The sequence below is a fragment of the Coffea arabica genome, chromosome 4e, assembly GCF_036785885.1.
Source record: "Coffea arabica cultivar ET-39 chromosome 4e, Coffea Arabica ET-39 HiFi, whole genome shotgun sequence".
Lineage (NCBI taxonomy): Eukaryota > Viridiplantae > Streptophyta > Magnoliopsida > Gentianales > Rubiaceae > Coffea > Coffea arabica.
The window spans coordinates 20983439-21003968 of NC_092317.1; the positions used below are offsets into that span (position 1 = coordinate 20983439).

The 20530-nt window shown below is 37.2% G+C and overlaps 1 protein-coding gene across 1 annotated transcript; it reads right to left on the reverse strand.

Moving 5' to 3' along the window:
* Positions 1-17077: 17077 nt before the first annotated feature.
* LOC140005527 (uncharacterized) lies at positions 17078-17470 on the reverse strand. The gene has a single exon (XM_072046535.1). It carries the CDS (start codon positions 17468-17470, stop codon positions 17078-17080), a length of 393 nt encoding a protein of 130 aa, XP_071902636.1.
* Between the last annotated feature and the right edge of the window lie 3060 nt (positions 17471-20530).

Genomic DNA, 20530 nt, shown 5'->3' on the forward strand with positions numbered 1-20530 from the left:
TTAGATGTTAGTGAGGATTAGTGGTTTCAAATTGCATCACCACTTCTTTTGAGTGGAGTACTAGTTTCTTTTACCTTCCTCTACAATGAGAACATTGTCAATTTTAAGTGTGGGAGAGGGATTAGTTTATCTTATGGGTGATTATGTCTTGAAGTGCATGATTTTAATTGATTATAGTTTGGAAATATTGGAATCATATTTGGAAATATTGTCATGAGATTAATTTTCTTGAAATTGAGGCTATTGACAGGGAGTTTTGTCCATTTATATGGGAAAACTCTGTCAAATTTTTTCTAAAATATCTTTCAATATTTCATTACACTTTTGCAATAAATGGCCAAAATGTTCAATTTTAAGTGCCTAATTCTTCCATTGGATAAAATATTATATGTATTTTGGGAAGGTTTAGTCCTCATTGGCTTGGAACTAGTTATTATGCAATTAGGATTTTTACATTTTAGAAAGTATATTCGGCTAAATAAGGAAAATTATGCTTAGAATTTTGCATGTTTAATGATATTTCTCATTTTTACTTAATTTTATAAATAAGTGATTGATATAGTCAAGACAAGGCCAGATTCATCCTTTAATTATGCTCAGAGGGAAAAGAAAATATATTAATAAAAAATATATATATTATTAATTTTCTACTCCAATGATTCACATATTGAGTAACCGGGGGTTGGCATCTACAAATATCAACATTCGCGTAAAAAAGTATTGGAATTAAGAGTATGCTTAGCAATTTGAATAAGTGAAATGTTGAGTAACCAGGAACCTTCACCTAAAAGTTTTGATTTTCGCGTAAAAAGGCGTTTTCACTATTTAAGTAAAATGAAGTGTGAATAAATCCCTCTTAATTGTTAAATTTTGATGGTTATAGGATGAGGAAGGCCATAGAATTGACTATGTGATTTACTTATTTGTAGAATTAGGATAGAATGAGAGATTGAGTTGAATTTGTTAAAATTAAGGCATAATTATTTTTCTTTAACTGAATATAATGAGTATTTAGTGTAATCTGAGAAATGGCATAATGATTAGTTTCTAAGTTTTGAGGAATTAAATTTGACAAAAGTATGCATATTGTTTTATTTCTTGAATCATTGTAGTAAGTTTTGTGTGAATTGCTTGAAGACAAGCAATGATTCAAGTGTGGGGGAATTTGATAAGTGAATATTTAACATACATTTTGTACAAGTTTGGTATGTTTTGAGAAGATTAAAGCCATACTTGAACTCTTTTGGTGATAATTGCTTAAATATTGTTTAAGTGTTCAAAATTTGATAAATGAGTGGATTAACTGTTAATTTTGTGAAAATATGAAGGATATTGATAGATGGAATTCATGCACGCGATGACGAAAAATGTAAGGATCACATGGAGGATAAAGTACAAGGGTACTAGGAGCAAAATTGAAGAAAAACGAAAGAAGTAAAAAACTGGAAAATTAACCAGCACGGATCTGAGCTCGGATCCGTGTCAACAAATGGCGATCCGAGCCCTCGTCTGTATTTCTGGAGCAGTGCATCCGAGGTCATACGATCCGAGCACGGATCCATAAGAGAAAGGCCTCGGATCAGCCTTGATCCGAGCTCGGATCGTTCTTCACCCCTCGGATCTGCCTCTCTCTTCTGCAAGTGGCACAACCATTTTTTTTCCACATTTTACACAACTTTCCAGCTATCTTGGGAGAGAGAATTCGGTGGCACATGCTTCTGCAACAAAAGGGAAGACAAACTGAGTTATTGACAAGTCAAAACAACATATCTTTTGACTTCCTTTACAAAATCTGAGTGGTTGAAATCACGAAGAAGAAAAAAAAAAGCCTTTCTGCCATCTTTTATGCAGAGACACAATGGAGAAGCAAAGAAGGAAACCATACGTAGCTAGTTTTTCTTCTTGTACCATTTTTTTCTCTCTAGCTAGAAGATTCTTGAGGAAGCACTTGGAGACTTCACTTGTAATCATTTTCAATGCAAGACATAGCAGAAATTGGAAGGTTTCACCATTAACTTGGCTAAACTTTTCTTAACCTTCTTGTACTTGTACTTTATGATGTTTTGCATTAATAAATCTGTGAGTTTGATTGTTATATCATTCATGAGTAGCTAAACTTCTTTATCTAGGGAGTAGATGAAACTTATGGTTAAATGATATGAAGTGAATGTGATTTACACTTGATGTATCTTGTATTAACTTATCTATTTGTGTAGTTGTAATTACTTGTTATTGTTTGATCACCAATAGCATGTTTACAATTATTATTATTCAGTGAGAATTGGTAGTAACAATGGAAATACATGAGTAGAGCTTAAGTTGTATGTTCATGAAAATAGAGGTACACTTAAGTGGATTATCTAGCATTTCATGAAGGAAAATAGAGTAGAACTAGTATTTCACCATGAAAATAGGGAAAACTGGACTGCTATAGGCCATTTTATCATGAGAATGAGATTTGGTAATATTGGAAATGAACTAGTATTTAACAAGAATAATAACAAGAGATTAATCGATTCAGAATTGTATACAGTAGCAATATTATTTCTCTGCTCAAATTCATTATAAGTCTAAATAATAGAGAAAATAAAGATCTAGTACTTGTAGACAATGCTCCTGTGAGGACCCGAAATTTTCTTATTTTTATTTATTTTTCTGGCTTAATTAATTATTTACTCACCCGTTTTTTCTGAATAATTTATTTCAACCATTTTAAACTTATTTACATGAAACTATGGCTTACATGTATTTTTAAAATGACTTGTTACAAAAATTAATTTTTGGTAAGCTCGTTCAGTGAGAATAGTGAATACGCGTTTGGAGACAATAATCGAATCGAGAACACAATAACCATGGAAAATTGGAGACTTGTACATTAGTCTTGAAATAGGTATTTTTATGTTTAAGTGCTCAAGTGTTAGTTAGTTATATTATCGTTATAAGAATTTATTGAAAAATTTCACTCTATCGCGCATAAAACGGAAGTACGCGTTTTTGCGCGCGCGATTAATTGAGGGACTTTGAAGACTTGTTTTTAGACTATTAAGAGTGAATAATAATAGTATGAATGGAAGTGCATTAGAGGTTTAGTACACAAGTGAAACGAACCCAAGAGGAATCGAACACGAAATGCACACTATTGACGGGTTGACTTTTGGAACATTTTTGGCCACACACTTAAGATTCTTCAAGAAGCTTTTCCACCAGCCATTTCTCTCTCCTTTCTCCCTCAAGATAGCCGACTCTCTCAAGCAAGAAGGAGCAAGAAACTTTCTTCTTCATTTCTCCCAATCCAACCAACCATTTCACTCCAAACTTGCAACTTAAACTCAAGACCACTTGGAGATTCACTTAGGCAAGGAGAAGAGCTTCATTTCCACGGTTTCTTGGAGCTTTCTTGTGGCCAAAAATTTTACCTTTAGCATCTAAGAAGGTATCACATGATCTAACCCTTGAAACTTGTTATTTATGAGTTAGATTGAGCTTAGAAACTTGTAGCTTCTTATGGATAACTTTGTTTGGTTATAAATCTTGTGAGTGGGCTCTATGAAATCCCACATTGGACTTGATGGGCTGATATGATGATTTTAGATGTTATATGTGTTGTTTTAGTGCTAAACTAGTGGATCTAAGTTGAGGAAGTGGAAAGAAATCAAAGGAAACTTGAAAGAGGAAAGGGTTGAATCTGCCCTGTTTGTGCAGAGGCTTTAATTTTTGTGGTTAAATTGACTTGATTGATGTAAATATGTTTTGTAGGTTGTGTGGAAAGTTTCCACCAAAAATCATCCAATTTGGTTGGCCAAAAGTTAAGATTTCGAAAATTTGCCAAAACTGGAATTGTGTCCCGTATTGCTCTGGCAGTGATTTTCAAACAGCTATAACTCTTTGCTCCGACGTCAAAATCGAGTGCCATTTATGGCACTAGAAAGTAGACATTTCCAGTTTTCCAACGGTATAAAATGCATGCCTTGATTCTACTTGAGTGAGCCGTACCAACCTTGTAATGTTGCCTATTCTGTTTCTAGTCTGTACTGGAAGCCCTGTTTTGAGTTGCGATTTGATGCTCAATTATGAGCTAGTTGTGGATAGAATTTTAAAACAATTCCTTCTGTGAAATTGTACTCTTATGAATTTAGTTTTCAACACCACTAACCACGCTCAATTCCAAGTTGAATTGAGTGAGTTGTGGCTGAATTTCAAAACTAACTCAGTGATGAAAAACCCTCTTTTTGGCTAGTTGAATGACTCTTTTTGAATTGGGACTTGTGATCTTGAAATTCTTGGTGTTAATCACCTACCAAATGTATCTTGGATATTTCTTAGACCTTTGTTTCATAAATGGGCCAGATTTGAATCGTTTTTACTGAGCAAAATGTTTGAAAATGAAGAAGGAAGCAAAAGACAGATTGGTCTTGGGATTTTCTTAAACTTTGGTAGTTTAGTTCACTACCTTCCCGTGTGAATTTTCAAATGAAATTTGGTAGAGGAGTAGTCCTCATATGGAAGTTGAATTGTACCAATTTTGGTGTCAATCTAAGACCATTTCGATATACAAATGATGTCCCAAAGTTGCTCTTCGAATCTGGAAAACTTTTCCTTTTCTCTTGGCCAAATGGTCAAATCTGATTTGGGAAGTTATATTTCGAAAACTTTGATGTCAATTACTTCTAAATTGCTTATTGGATGTTTATGGAACATTGGTTACAACATTTGAATTAATTGAGGTTGATGGTGTGGATCAAAGCTTTTAGAAAGGAAGGAAACGTGAGAAGGCAGATTAGCCTTGGAACATTTCTTGAACTTTAGTTGTTTTAATGACTGCCTTCCCGTGGGAGTTTTTGCATGAAACTTAGTAGAAATATTGTTCACACATGGAAGACTTAGTGTATCAAGTTTGGTGTATTTCCAATGCCAAATCGATGGCCAAATGATACTTCAAAGATAGCCTTTCAAATCTGGAAAATGATAGAACAGTTTATAAATTGCGACCAACTTTGAGCTACTATATTTTGACACTCAAAACTCTTATTTCAGTTCCGTTTATTGTGTTTTAAACCTTGATTGGAATTCTAATTGAGATACAAATTTCGGAGGCCAGTTCACTTCTTGTGAATTTTGCCGAATTTCCAAAGTTTGCCGAAAAATATGACTAAAACTGTCTTGCCTGTTCAGATCAGCCTCTTTGAGCTGAAAAATGATTGTTTTCCGATTTGAATCTTAGAAAAGTGTCTTCTAGGAACTTTCAGTACTTTGAAACAAGATTCCAAGGTATAATATTTTCCATTTTTGAACCTATTGAGTGCAAGATATGATTTTTCTAAGTTTAACACACAAAGCTGAATTTTGCCGATTTCTTAGAAAATGAAATTTTGGAAACTTGACTTCTTATCTTGATATTAATCTATCGTTTTGAACCCGATTTCGTGGAGGATATGAGTTTCCTCAATAACTTTAAAATCCACACTTTTGAATCTTAACTTTCGATAAAATAAAACCCTTATAAAGACATTGACTTGAATTCTAAAGCAAGTATGCATTCTTTCTTGTTTGATAAGGAATTTGTGAAATTGTGAGGGTGATTATTGGTCACTTTTCTTCAGGCGATCAAGAAGGTCTCGAAGAGAATCCCGAAGTGGATCATTGACGACTTTCTTTACTTACTTATTTTGATTGGTGAGTGTTCCATATAGGAGCACGTTACTGGAATAGTTTTATGACATGTTTACTCCATGGTCATTATGTGTTTAACTATTAAGTACTACCGATAATTGTTTCTATGGATTTTTTCACTATTCTGAGTCGAGTGTGTACTTTGCCGCACTCGTTCTCATTTAAGTAAAATGTACTTGAATTACTCAACATGAAATACTTGAAGTGCATATTTACATGAGGTCTTTCAATGATTGATTATGCTATGGTTGCATAAGTCGATTGGAGTGAATCTCCTCGACTCTTAAGTGATAAAAGTGGGGGACGGCCAATGGGTGGCCTACTAAAATGATAAATGTCTGCCTATTAACTGTGAACTACTACCGTTTACCATTAACCGAGATTATTTACCGTTTACCGTTTACCGTTCACCGTTTACCGATTTACTTGATTACCTGCTTACTTGATTACTTGATTATCGTAAATTACATGTTCATATGAAATTACCACATATTGCTTATGTGTTTAACTGTTAAGTGTCAATGATAATTGCTCATATGAAATTGGCCACCGTTTTAAAGCGAGTGTGTACTTTATCTCACTCGACCTACTAAAATGATAAATTTTTACCGTACACCAATTTACTTGATTACTTGTGCATGTTGTAAGCTCTAAGCTGAACTGGACCCTGCCCTTGGTTACTGACCTATTCGAGCCAGGACTGGGCTCGGTCGGGTAGGTTGGAACCCTGGGACACCGTTTCGATATATTCGAGTACTACCACTGGAGGGATAAGGTGATGGCCAGACAAACCGAGGGGATTCTGAAGTTATAAGGTGCAGTTGACCAAAATGGTTCCACTGGAACACCGTATCCTTCAATGTGTGTTCATTTTACTTAATGATAACTGTTTCATGCTAATGTGCCAACGTGCGACCCTAAGCCATACCTGTGACATGCTCAAATTACTTGTACAATGATAACTGTCTCATGTTAATGTGCCAATGTGCAACCTTAAATCATACATTTGGTATGCTCAAATTACTTGATTTATTAGAACTGCTAGAGTGTCTTGGAACCTCATTGGGCTGTGTAGCTCATTCCACGTTTTTGTTTTCCTTAACAGGGTTCGAGACCAAGTGTTCGTGAATAGTGCTAGATTGTTTTCTTTTGGGGAAAACTTTAAGTTGTATTACAGCAGATGGCTGTAGTAAATATTCTTTTGGGTTGTATTAAGCTTAAGAGTTGACTAATTGTAAGTATGAAGTGTTTTGGAGTACTTTAAATATATATATTGACGTTATTTGAAGCATTCCTAGTTTTGAATTATGGATTGTACCGAGTCCTGGCGAAAGTTGGGCAGGCGTCCCGCCAATACCCTTGGGTTTGCCCTTGGGAGAAGTGGGGCGTCACAGTTGGTATCAGAGCTTAGACTTCAGATCTTTGTAGTGTATCCTAGATTTAAAAGTTTAGGATGCCGGACTGTGGGACTGGTTTGAAAGTTAAGTGACTATTTGTAGGGATGAAAATCAGAGCCACTTCGCGTGGTATCTGCGCGGGATGAGTTTGGACCAAGTGGTGTTATGGTCCCTTTGATGTGAATGAGAAAAGGGTTAAGTGCTCTTTTAGAGTGAAACTATGGATCATGGATGTGATAGGTATAAAACCTTTATCTTGATACTTGGAGGAAAATTAGATATGTATGTTGGGTAGGAATCTCGAATGTGGTGATTTATTCTTGGGACCGGCCGGCTCGAGTTGTGAATTACCTTGTTTTGGATTCTTGTACTCGAGTATCTAAGAGTTGAGGGCAATCCTAAGGACTTGAGATCTCCATTTGTGAGGGAATACGAATGAACCGATAGTTCACGTGAATAGTTACAGGAACCAATAATCGTTTGGCTAAGATGGCACAATAATAAAGAGCGACAGGTGGAGAAGATCGTAGCCCAGAAGATCCTGGTGTTGGGATTGAAGTTGAACATGTTAGGGAACGGAAATCATCTAGTTCCAATTAATCCAGTGAAGCACTATTTGTGATCTTTTGTAGTGGGACGATGGGAGTAGAACTTAAGAGTTTGTACTTTGGAGATGAATGTACTTTTGATAATCACCTGTTTACTTTTGTTTACTCACTTTGACTTGGTATGAACTTTACTTGACTATAACTTGTGTTATGATTTAATGAGATTTAGTTTATGTTTCACTTGTATGGTGATAATGTTATTTGTGCAAGTGATTTCATTTTTCTTTAAAGTTGTTACTGGTATGTGTGTGTAGTTCAATTATGGTTTAGTGTGAGGTTTCTGTATATGCGTATAGATTAGCTGTGAACATGAAAACTAGAGGACAACGAAAGGGACGTCAACCTAGACAACCCCAAAATCAAAGAGTAGATAATGGGTCTGATATTGATCAAAACGCCGAGCCAAGAGTTGGGGAAGGAAATGACCAAATGGCATTAGTTTTAACTCGCATGACAGATGTACTAGACCTCTTAGTAGCTCAACAGGGTCAAGGGGTTGGACAAGGGAACCAACGTGGAAACCAAGAGATAGGGGAAGATCGAGCTTTGGAACTGTTTCAGAAATTCTTCCCACCCAAATTTTCTGGAGGACCTGACCCAGAAGTGGCTAAGAATTGGTTAGAGAATATAAGAAATATATTCGATGCCTTGGACTACACAGAGGAAAGACAGGTCACTTTTGCTGTATTTCAACTTGAAGGAGCAGCCCGAGTTGGTGGAATATTATAAGGAACAAGTGGGAAAGGGATCAAATTCCAAGGACTTGGATAAACTTTGTACGAGAGTTTAATGAGAAATTTCTTCCTCCACTTGTTCAAGAAAAGAGAGAAGACGATTTTATAAAGTTTCGTCAAGAAACTTTGAGTGTGGCTGAGTACGAAACACGATTCACGCAATTATCTATGTATGCTCCAGAATTGGTGGCTACGGAACGGAAAAGAATAAGGCGGTTTATCCAAGGATTAAATTTAGAAATTCAAGATGCCCTTGCCGCAGCACAGATTGAAACATTTAGTGATGCTCTCGAGAAAGTGCAAAGGGTGGAGAGCACAAAATCCCAACTGAGGGCCTTTCAAGCGAGGAAAGAGATGTATCCGATAGTAAAATAAGAGAAATTGAACCACCACCCAAAGTTAGAAAAGGAGTGGATGGAGTAAAACTGTCACTTCCTTCACCACTCATGATAAAGGAACCAGAAGGGACTATGTCACGAAGAGCTCCAGTAGGACAGAAACAATCAAAGAAAACCTCACAGGCAAGTCAAGTCACAATGCCTCGTTAGACCTGTGGATATTGTGGAAGGACGAATCATACCGAAGAAAACTGCTGGCTAAAGGGGCGAAAGTGTATGGGATGTGGGAGTACCAACCATAAAGTTCACGACTGTCCAAAGAGATATCCATGAGAAGCTACTACTTCACAAGGAAATAGAACTATCCCTCGGCGAGTCAATGGAGGAGGAAACCGACCAGTAGCATCTACAAGAACATATGAAATGATCACACAACAAAGTTCAGGGTTATCTGAGATTACGGAAGGTATGAATTTTGAGGACGAAATTCTTTTTAAGGAGGGAAGGTTGTGAGGGACCGAAATTTTCTTATTTTTATTTTATTTTTCTGGCTTAATTAATTATTTACTCGCCCGTTTTCTCTGAATAATTTATTTCAACCATTTTAAACTTATTTACATGAAACTATGGCTTACATGTATTTTTAAAATGACTTGTTACAAAAATTAATTTTTGGTAAGCTCGTTCAGTGAGAATAGTGAATACGCATTTGGAGACAATAATCGAATCGAAAACACAATAAACTTGGAAAATTGGAGACTTGTACATTAGTCTTGAAATAGGTATTTTTATGTTTAAGTGCTCAAGTGTTAGTTAGTTATATTATAGTTATAAGAATTTATTGAAAATTTCACTCTATTGCGCATAAAACGGAAATACGCGTTTTTACGCGCGTGATTAATTGAGGGACTTTGGAGACTTTTTTTTAGACTATTAAGAGTGAATAATAATAGTATGAATGGAAGTGCATTAGAGGTTTAGTACACAAGTGAAACGAAACCAAGAGGAATCGGGCACGAAATGCGCACTATTGAAGGGTTGACTTTTGGAACATTTTTTACCACACATTTAAGCTTCTTCAAGAAGGTTTTCCACCAGCCATTTCTCTCTCCTTTCTCCCTCAAGATAGCCGACTCTCTCAAGCAAGAAGGAGCAAGAAACTTTCTTCTTCATTTCTCCCAATCCAACCATCCATTTCACTCCAAACTTGCAACTTAAACTCAAGACCACTTGGAGATTCACTTAGGCAAGGAGAAGAGCTTCATTTCCATGGTTTTTTGGAGCTTTCTTGTGGCCAAAAATCTGACATTTAGCATCTAAGAAGGTATCACATGATCTAACCCTTGAAACTTGTTATTTATGAGTTAGATTGAGGTTAGAAACTTGTAGCTTCTTATGGGTAACTTTGTTTGGTTATAAATCTTGTGAGTGGGTTCTATGAAATCCCATATTGGACTTGATGGGCTGATATGATGATTTTAGATGTTATATGTGTTGTTTTAGTGCTAAACTAGTGGATCTAAGTTGAGGAAGTGGAAAGAAATCAAAGGAAACTTGAAAGAGGAAAGGGTCGAATCTGCCCTGCTTGTGCAGAGGCTTTAATTCAAAATTTTTGTGGTTAAATTGATTTGATTTTGATGTAAATATGTTGTGTAGGTTGTGTGGAAAGTTTCCTCCAAAAATCATCCAATTTGGTTGGCCAAAAGTTGAGATTTCGAAAATTTGCCAAAATTGGAATTGTGTCCCGTGTTGCTCTGGCAGTGATTTTCAAACAGCTATAACTCTTTGCTCCGACTTCGAAATCAAGTGCCGTTTGTGGCACTAGAAAGTAGACATTTCCAGTTTTCCAACGGTATAAAATTCTTGGTGTTAATTGTGATACTCCAACTTTTAGGATACTATTGTTGTTTAGTTTCAAAAGAAAAAAAAATAATATTATGCTTCCTTTAGCTTATTTTTATTTTAAGATATTGTTTTATTTAACAGACTAGAAACCCTAAATTCTAGAAATAAAGTCTAATCAAAACCCTAGTTTCATTTGTGGCTGACCATTTTCTCAAATTTCTCATATTTCAACCGAAACCCTAATTTTAATCACTGGAATTGTAAAACCCCTCACGTTTTCTCAAAAATGCCCTTTTAATTGGAAATTATGATTTTATAATAACCCTACCACCCAATCACCTCACAATAAGTGCAAATGAACATGAAAGTAAAGGTTTTCACTTTTCGTTTTCAAGTTGGAGCGAGATAGGGTTTTCACGTTTTTCCGTAGTGTAATTATCCGGTACGGAGCGAGGATCAAATTTGGTGCTTAAGAATGACTTTTAGGTGAGAAATAATATGTGATTAGAAGCAATGATATAAAGTTAGTGAATAGGAAGAAAAAAACCTAGTACGTGTGATTTAAGGAAAAACGGTACGAACCGACGTGTACCGTGCACTACCGATTGAACGCACCACTTGATCACCACTTTCTTACCATACAAGCTCATTAATATTTGAGCAAAATATCCTCTCATTTTCCAGCTAGCTTTGACCGAATTTTAGGGCTAAAAATGCAAGAAAGAAAAAGAAAATTTTGGTTGGTATTAGTGGTGACAAGTGTCACTCAACCATGGCTACTTAAACAAGCCAAAAGTCCAACCTTCTTATCCTTCATTTTGCTCCATTTCCCTCCATTTTTCTGCTGCTTGGCCGAGACAAGAGAGGAGAGAAAGAGAGCAAGAAACAAACTTCCTTCTTCTTGAGTTGAGCCATCCAAGTGAGGAACCAAAATTCTAAACCGATTAAAGTGTGAGTTGTGAGCTTGAGAAGCTAGGGGAACCAAGAATTCCAAGAGGAGGTGAAGTATTACTCTTGCAAGCTTCATTTGTTGAGGTATAAGGCTAAACCATGGCTTTGGTTCTTTTATTTTGGTTTAAGTTGTTGTATAATTCATGTTGTGGGTGGATTAGTAGTGATACAAGTTGTTATGATGGTTTAAAGGTGATATATGTGAGTTAGGGTTTGAGGTATTTGCTGCCTATACTTGCTATATGGATGATATATGTTGTATCTAACCTTATATAAGTGGTTGTAGTGATGATTGGAGCAAGAAATCAAGGAAGGTTGCATTGAAAACGAAAAATTCCAGATTTCTGGAAAATTTTAGCCCATTCTGTCTGGTTTTATTGCATCATGTTAGAGGCCAAATTAGGCTTAGAATAAAACATGAAAGTTGTATAGAATGATATTTTATAGGTTCCTACAAACTTTCAGCCCAATCGGAGCAACCTAGCCTATGAAAAGACTAAATTACCCTCGCTGCCCTAGGATGCATTCCAGTGATCCGTTTTAGACAGTTCATCCGTTTGGCTGTGTTTATTCACTATGATCCGTGCAGATTTAGCCATTTTCCAAAACATGAAAGTTTTAGTACTCTGTCTTAGATTTTCAACGCCTCAAATAACACCTTAAACGGACTTTGGTAGCCTGAGATATGACCATTTAAATGTAGTACGGTTAATTAGCCGATTAGTTGGAACCTGGTTCGGTGAACTGGGAATTTGATTAGGTTACACTGGAAATTTGACCAAGTGATCTTCATGAAAGTTGTAGGAATTTGTCTTAGCTTCTAAATGGTATAATTTTCACACCAATCCGATAAGCGTAGCCTCAGATGTGTTCTTTCCGCAAAAACCCGTCAAATCTGTCTTTTGTAAACTTCATTTCCGCATTTGTTATTAGTTGATTTATGTCCTTGTATTGTCTTGAGCCTATTGGACGGCTATTGAAGTTAGATTGTTGTGTGTGTACCTTTGGGTTTGAATGAGAAAAATAATGAAGCCAAAATGGCAGGAAAATTAGGTAAACACAAAGGGCATGCTGCCCAAATTTACGCTCGAGGACTAGAGAAATATACTTGCGACTTGAGTAAGGGTTAAGAGTGACTACTACTTGCATCATCTAGGATATTTGCGTCTTCTTTTACCGAGGTATATAAGTAAGGATTTGGCCGAACTTGTACCCTTGAGAAATACAACTATGACTACTAGGAATACGTTTTCCTTGTACTTTCGACTCAAATGGCATTTCCAAGTATAAATGTTACAAAGTTATATAGTTTGAAAAGCGAGCGAGTGTTTCATGAATACTCTCCAAGTGAATTTCCATGTCTTGATTTTTATTGAACGGAAACGTCTACATTTCGAACCTTAGTTGATTTTTAAAGTCCTGAAACAAAGTTTTATCGCAGATTTGGACTCCGAACCCGGAGTATAACCCAGACGTGATTACTAGGGGCACTTCATTTTGGTGAGTGCTTCCAAATACCTGATTGAACTGGACACTTGTTTTCAATACTTGATCAATATGATTAAATGATATATGATTGGCTTGATCGGGCAAGATCGCACTTGCCCTTATTTGATATATACTTGTTTATTGTTGAAATTGAATTGATATACTTGTTCATGTTGTGCGCACTTCCTGGAATTCCAGAAACCCTGTGGCAAGTTACTCGAGTCGAGCCGGCAAGGGCTTGGTCGATTGGGTAACGAACCCTGGGTCTCTTGATTGTCGAGTGGAGTGATATCTTCTCGACTAATCGGTATACTCGAGTATTACCACCCGTGTTTCTTGAGGATTTTGGGCCCAGTAGGGGGTTTGAATGGTGGACGGAGAGTAGTGTAAGTGGTGTTCTACTAGATTGGTTAATTACTTGAAAGTTGACGGAGTGTCAACTATTACGTGATCAAGCTCCTGATGATGAATGGAAGTTGGCCCCTGAGAGCCATCCGTATCCTTATGCTTTGGAATGATTATTGCTTATTGGATTATTGTTTATTTTGAAAAACTTTTACACTCGCTCATTTTGAGATTGCTACTTGACGTGTTATTGCTCACTTTTATGAACTCTTCATGCTCGTTACTTTGCTATATCAAAAACTTGTACTTATAAATAATGGTCAATTTGCTATTCGGAACCTCACTGGGCTTTTAGCTCATTCCACTCCATTTGTTTTCCTTACAGGGGTACGAGCGAAGCGTGAGACGTGTAAAGACTAGCGTAGTCTAGTTGTTTTGACTTTTGACTTGTACTCGCGCTATTACTCGAATAGAATGTTTTGTATCTGGATTGTATACACTTTGAACCAGTTTGGGTATATTGAGGTTTTGTATCTTGATTGTGCATCAATGTAAATTATAAGCTTGAATTGTGATGTTATTTATGGTCTATGGATGTATGCATGTGATACGAGTGAGTGAGTCCTGGCGAGAGTTGGGCAGGCGGTCCGCCGAACCCTTTGGTACGCCTTAGGGGGAGGTGGGGTCGTCACATTAATCACCTACCAAATGTATCTTGGATATTTCTTAGACCTTTGTTTCATAAATGGGCCAGATTTGAATCGTTTTCATTGGGCAAAATGTTTGAAAATGAAGAAGGAAGCAAAAGACAGATTGGTCTTGGGATTTTCTTGAACTTTGGTAGTTTAGTTCACTACCTTCCCGTGTGAATTTTCAAATGAAATTTGGTAGAGGAGTAGTCCTCATATGGAAGTTGAATTGTACCAATTTTGGTGTCAATCTAAGACCATTTCGATATACAAATGATGTCCCAAAGTTGCTCTTCGAATCTGGAAAACTTTTCCTTTTCTCTTGGCCAAATGGTCAAATCTGATTTGGGAAGTTATATTTCGAAAACTTTGATGTCAATTACTTCTAAATTGCTTATTGGATGTTTATAGAACATTGGTTACAACATTTGAATTAATTGAGGTTGATGGTGTGGATCAAAGCTTTTAAAAAGGAAGGAAACGTGAGAAGGCAGATTAGCCTTGGAACATTTCTTGAATTTTAGTTGTTTTAATGACTGCCTTTCTGTGGGAGTTTTTGCATGAAATTTAGTAGAAATGTTGTTCGCACATGGAAGACTTAGTGTATCAAGTTTGGTGTATTTCCAATGCCAAATCGATGGCCAAATGATACTTCAAAGATAGCCTTTCAAACCTGGAAAATGACAGAACAGTTTATAAATTGCGACCAACTTTGAGCTACTATATTTTGATTCTTGTTCCATTTATTGTGTTTTAAACTTTGATTGTAACTCTAATTGAGTTTCAAATTTGGGAGGCTAGTTCATATTCTGTGAATTTTTCCGAATTTTTAAAATTTGTCAAAAACCAACCCCGAATCTATCCGGGGAGCCCCAATCGGCAACTTGAAGCCAAAATTTGAATGCCTTCCATTTTGAATCATGGAAAAGTGTCTTCGAGGAACTTTTAGTACTTCAGAACTAGTTTCCAACGGTATCAAGTTTTTCAATTTTGGACTTACAGAGAGTGAGATACGATTTTTCAAGTATTACTTGTCAAATCTGAAATTTTCGAACTAAAAGGAAATTGAGTTTTTAGAACTCTCCATTTTCCTGCGATATTGTTTGACCGTTTTACACTTGATTTCAAAGATGAAAATCAAGTTTTTCTTATGTTTTTAAACCCCACTTTTGAGCCTCGTTTTACGAGTAATTAAGCCTCATTCTCATGATATTTTCTTAGATTGTACACGAGTGCAATCTTTCTCGATAAGTTGGGGTTTTAAGCGATAGTGTGTAATAGTTCATTATTAATGTTCAGGCACTCAAGAGGACCTTCAAAAGGATCTCACAGGAGACGCCTAAACAACCGCTTGTGCTTGCTTCCTTATTTTACTTGGTGAGTGTCAAGTGTATGCGAACTTAATACATGCTTAATTGTTATTAATGATTGGAGATTTTGAAAATGGAGTCAAGTGTGTACTTTACCGCACTCATTCTCATTTGAATGAATCGTGATTGAATTGATTGAAATGGAATGAATGGATTGAATGAAATGAACGATTGAATGATTGAATGAATGAAATGGTATGCTATGGTTGCATATGTCGTTGGAGTAAATCTCCTGGACTCATAAATGTTAAATGGGGGACGCCCAAACTCATAAGCCGACCTTGGGACTTGAGCCGGCATGGGTTTGGTCGGGAACCTTGATGAGCAATGGGAATGAAATGATAAGCTTGATCTATTGGAGATATCTTGCTTGGCCTACTCGTGTAGTAGCGCCTTATAAATGGAGTTCGAGCCCAGTGCGGTGTATGGTGGACGGAAATGAGAAGCAAGTGGAGTTCTACGGATTGGAAATACCGACCCGGTTGACAGAGAGTCATCATGGGAAGGTATACGAATGAGATTGGCAAAGCAAGTGGAAATTAGTTCCTGAGAGCTACCATATTCTTGAATTGTTTCTGGTTAAATTTCATTTGAATTGTTAATTACTCGAATATTATTGTTTAATTGTTAATTGGGATTGTTACTTGGACAATGTGCTTGCATGTGTGTTCTTGGCCTCATGAGCAATTGCTCACCCCGTAGATTTATTTTCCTTAACAGGAATGGACAGAGAGTGAAATTCGGAGAAACCCCTTTAGATGTACTTTTGTATTAGGTTTCAAATGTAAATGACTAGACATTTTGGCTATTGTATATTTTGGGAATTGATGTATCTTTTGGATACCTAATGTAAGGATTGGATAGCTGATGTATTTTGAACTCGTGGTGTAAGACTTGGATATTCGATTATGGAAGCGATTTTTCTTTGTTAGACTTGCATTAATCGTTATGTATCGTTAAGCGTGAATCGAATTGTCTTGAGTCCTGGCGAGAGCTGGGCAGGCGTCCCGCGGATAACCTTTGGTTCGCGTTAGGGAGAAGTGGGGGCGTCACAAAACTAATAACTAACTCTTAAAGCCTACAATCAAATTTGGACACGTGGTCGTGTAGCCAAAAGTTGTTACAGGACCATTGCTATCCTCTTCACGTTGTTGAGCTGATGGTGCAGAATTGATTTTTAGAAAAAGCGTGATTCTCGAACTGCGTTTCTTGTCTCCTTTTCCTTCCAATATCACATGCCTTATTCTCTGCAACTTCACGCTTTTATTTACTTGTGTCCCAAATGTTAGCTACTCCATGACAATAGTTTCCCTTTTCAATAAATCTTGTCCTTAAGATTGAAATCTAGAAAAGTTTCGCTCGATATTTTCTGCATCCTCCCAGGTAGCCTTAGCAGGTGAAGTATCCCACCATTGCACAAGCCACTGCATTGCTGCTGCATTCCTTTTCTTAAAAATCCTCCTATCTAAACTGGCTGCAGGCTCTACCCCTAGATGCCCCCTTTCATCTCCGTTAGGTAGCTATAACATAGCTGCAACATTTTGTCCCATCCTCCTTTTTAGCAAGGATACATGAAAAACTGGGTGTATCTTGGACTTAGCTGGTAGTTGAAGATTACAGGCCACCTTTCCCATCTTCTGGACTATCTGATAGGCCCATAGTACTTAGCTGCTAGTTTGGAGTTCTTCCTCACCTCCACAGATGTCTGTCTATAAGGTTGCAGCCTTAAATAAACCCAATCCCCAACATTGAATTCCCTTTCGGTCCTCCTCTGAGCAGCATACATCTTCATCCTATTCTGAGCCTCATGCAAATTCTTCTTGAGTAGTTCATCTATCCTTTGTCTGTCTTTCAAGTGGTCTTCCATTGTAGCTACTTTGGAGTGTGAATAGGACCCCAGAGCTAGCTGAGGTGGGGGGATCCCATACAATGCCTCAAAAGGACTCATGTGAATAGCTGTATGATAGGAAGTGTTATACCACCACTCAGCTAGTGATAACCAGGCATTCCATCTCTTAGGTTCCAATTGTGTCATACACCTTAAGTACATTTCTAACACCTAATTCACCCTCTCAGTTTGTCCATCAGTCTGAGGGTGATATTCAGTGCTTAGGTTTAGCTCTGTCCCCAATAAGATGAATAATTCTGTCCTGAACTGGCTGGTGAATATCTTATCTCTGTCAGACAACAAACTCAGAGACATCCCATGTAGCTTGCAGACTTGGTCTAGGAAAATTCTGGCTACTACAGGAGCATCAAATGGATGAGTCAAGCTAATGAAATGTGCATATTTGGTGAATCTGTCTACTACCGCCATAATGGTATCCTTCCTTTCTGAGCTAGGTAGACCTTCGATGAAGTCCATGGTAACATGACTCCAGGAGTATTGGGGAACAGGAAGAGGCTGTAATAAGCCAGGATAGGCTGTATGTTCATCTTTGCATTTTCTGCAAGTGTCATACTGCAGTACAATAACCTTGATCTCCTTGTACATTCCTAGCCGGTAGAACAGTTTTTTGGTCCTACGATAGTTGGCTTGAATCCCAGAGTGTCCTCCTAGCTGTGAATCATGCATGGTAGTGATAATTTTTTTCCTAATGTCTCCATTTGTGCCAATAACTATCCTTCCTTTATACCTGACTACTCCATCTTGGTAAGAATGCTCTGGCATAGTGCCAGTTGTGAGCACCAACTCACTGATCAGCTTCTGAACTTGCTCATCTCCCTGGTAACTCTCCATCACTTTTTTCACCCATTCAGGGGTAATGCACGTTAGCTCAGTATACTCCCCCTCGTCCTTGCTTGCCCTCCTAGATAGTGCATCTGCAGCCACATTCTCTTTTCCTTTTTTTGTAGTATATCTCATAGCTCAATCCTTGTAGCTTAGTAAGCCATTTCTGTTGAAGTGGTATAGTGATCCTCTGCTCCAGTAGATATTTTAGACTCTGATAATCTGTCCTGATGATGAAATGGTGTCCTTCCAGGTAATGCCTCCACTTGGCAACTGCAGTTACAAGTGCCAACAGCTCCTTTTCATATATGGATAACCCCATATTCTTGGGTCCCAGACTTTGACTTAAATAACCAATAGGTCTCCTATCTTGCATAAGAACTGCTCCCAAACCCCCATAGCAAGCATTAGTTTCTATTACAAATGGCCTGTTGAAATCTGGTAATGCTAGAACAGGAGTGCTACACATGGCCAGTTTCAGCTTCTGAATGCTTTCTTAGCTTCCTCATTCTAGTGAAATTCTCCCTTCCTTAGTAACATTGTGAGAGGCTTTGCAATTGATCTATATCCCTTCACAAACTTCCCATAGTATCTAGTAAATCCCAAGAACCCCTTCAATTGCTTCACATTTCCTGGTTGGGGCCAAATCACCATGCTTTCTACCTTTTTTCGGTCTGCCATTACTGTGAGAACCCGTACATTTTCTTATTTTCTAGGTTTTATGTTAATTAATTGCATGTTATTCTGCATTTTCTTTATTAGGAAAATCTTCCAGGTAATTTGTATGGTAAATATAGTTTTTAGATGATTTTTCTAGTATCGGTTAGTTTTTGAGAAATTAAGAGCGTATACCGGACGTGGGACCCGCTAGTGCGGAAAGTTCGAAAAAATTCGACCAATTAGGTTATGTTTTGTATACCGGGATTAATTTACTAGGTGATAAGAGGTTACTTAGTTGTATTATTGTTGGATTAGCATTGGGGGGAAAAAGGATAAGCTTTAGGGCCAAAAAGGTGACAAGTGTCACCATGCCATTTATTCTTGGAATTTGACTAACTTTCCTACTTTACCATTTAATCAAAATTTGACCAAAAATTCATCACATTTTGCTCCCCTTTGGCCGAACCTCTTGCTCAAGAAAAGAAAAAAATCCTCCAACTTCCTACTTCATAATCTTGCTCCAATCTTCAACTCAAACCGATAAAACTTCAAATCACTCCATAAAATCCCTTTGCTAAGTGGTCTTGAGGCAGTTGGTGAAGTGGTTTAAGAAACAAAGGTGCTTAGTTGGCTCTTCTCTTGAGTCGTAAGGTGAGTAGCTAAGGAGTTCATTCTTTGGTCTTGCTAATGTTAAATTGGTAGCTTGTGTTAGTCAAAGATGTGATTTGGTGAAAGATTTCATGACTTTTAGTTGAGATTGGTGACTTTTATATTTATTCTTGAATTTTTCTGTTTTCATATGTTTAATATTGTGTGGCCATGGGTGATGACTTGGGATAGCTTAGAATGAAGCTATTGTGCGTAAATTGTAGCTAATTGCGAAAAATTTCCACTTTGTGCGGAAAATTCTAGATTAGGGTTTCATTTTTCCCCAATTCTGCCTGGTACTGTTACACCTAGTTAGTGGACGATTTGGCCTTAGAACAAAACATGAAAGTTGTATAGAATGATGTTTTATGGTATCCTACAAAATTTCAGCTCAATCAGAGTAACGTAGCCTGTGAAAAGACCAAAATACCCATGCTGCCCTGTTTCTATCCGAACATGCTAATCAGCTTTTGTAATTGGTTGTTTTGACCAGGAATACTACTGATTTGGTTATCAATGTATTTTTAAGACTTATAGCCTTGTATCTTATCTTTCAAATGGCTTTCGAATCACTTGAATTGGAGTTGTATGTGCTGAGATATGATTGAATGAATCAGGACTGCTAGTTGAACTGTGAACTGGAAAATCTGGGGTTGTTTTCGTAAATTTGACCTAGATACATTGCAAACTGGACTGAGTGGCCTTCTTCAAAATTTTAGCCCTTTCTCTTTGCTTCGAAACGGTATAAATTATACCTCAATCTGACTAGTGTCGCTTCAGTTGTGTTAGTTCCGCTAAGCAACAGCAAATCTGCCTTTTGTTTTCCAACCTAAACGTCATTTCCGCACATGTCCTAGCTTGATTTGGTAATCATATGACATTGAACCTATTGAGTGGCTATTTATGTTGTGTGTAATGTTGGGATTGATTGAGGAAAACAATGAAGCCATAAATGACTGGAAAATAGGTAAATACAAAGGGCGTGCTGCTCAAATTTTCGCTCGAGGGCTAAGTTTCTATTTGAACTTGTATATTTTTCGTTTGGCAAATACTATG

Bases quoted from the DNA above. Each gene is read 5' to 3' on its own strand.
- LOC140005527 (XM_072046535.1), bottom strand. From the start codon at position 17,470: ATGACACAATTGGAACCTAAGAGATGGAATGCCTGGTTATCACTAGCT.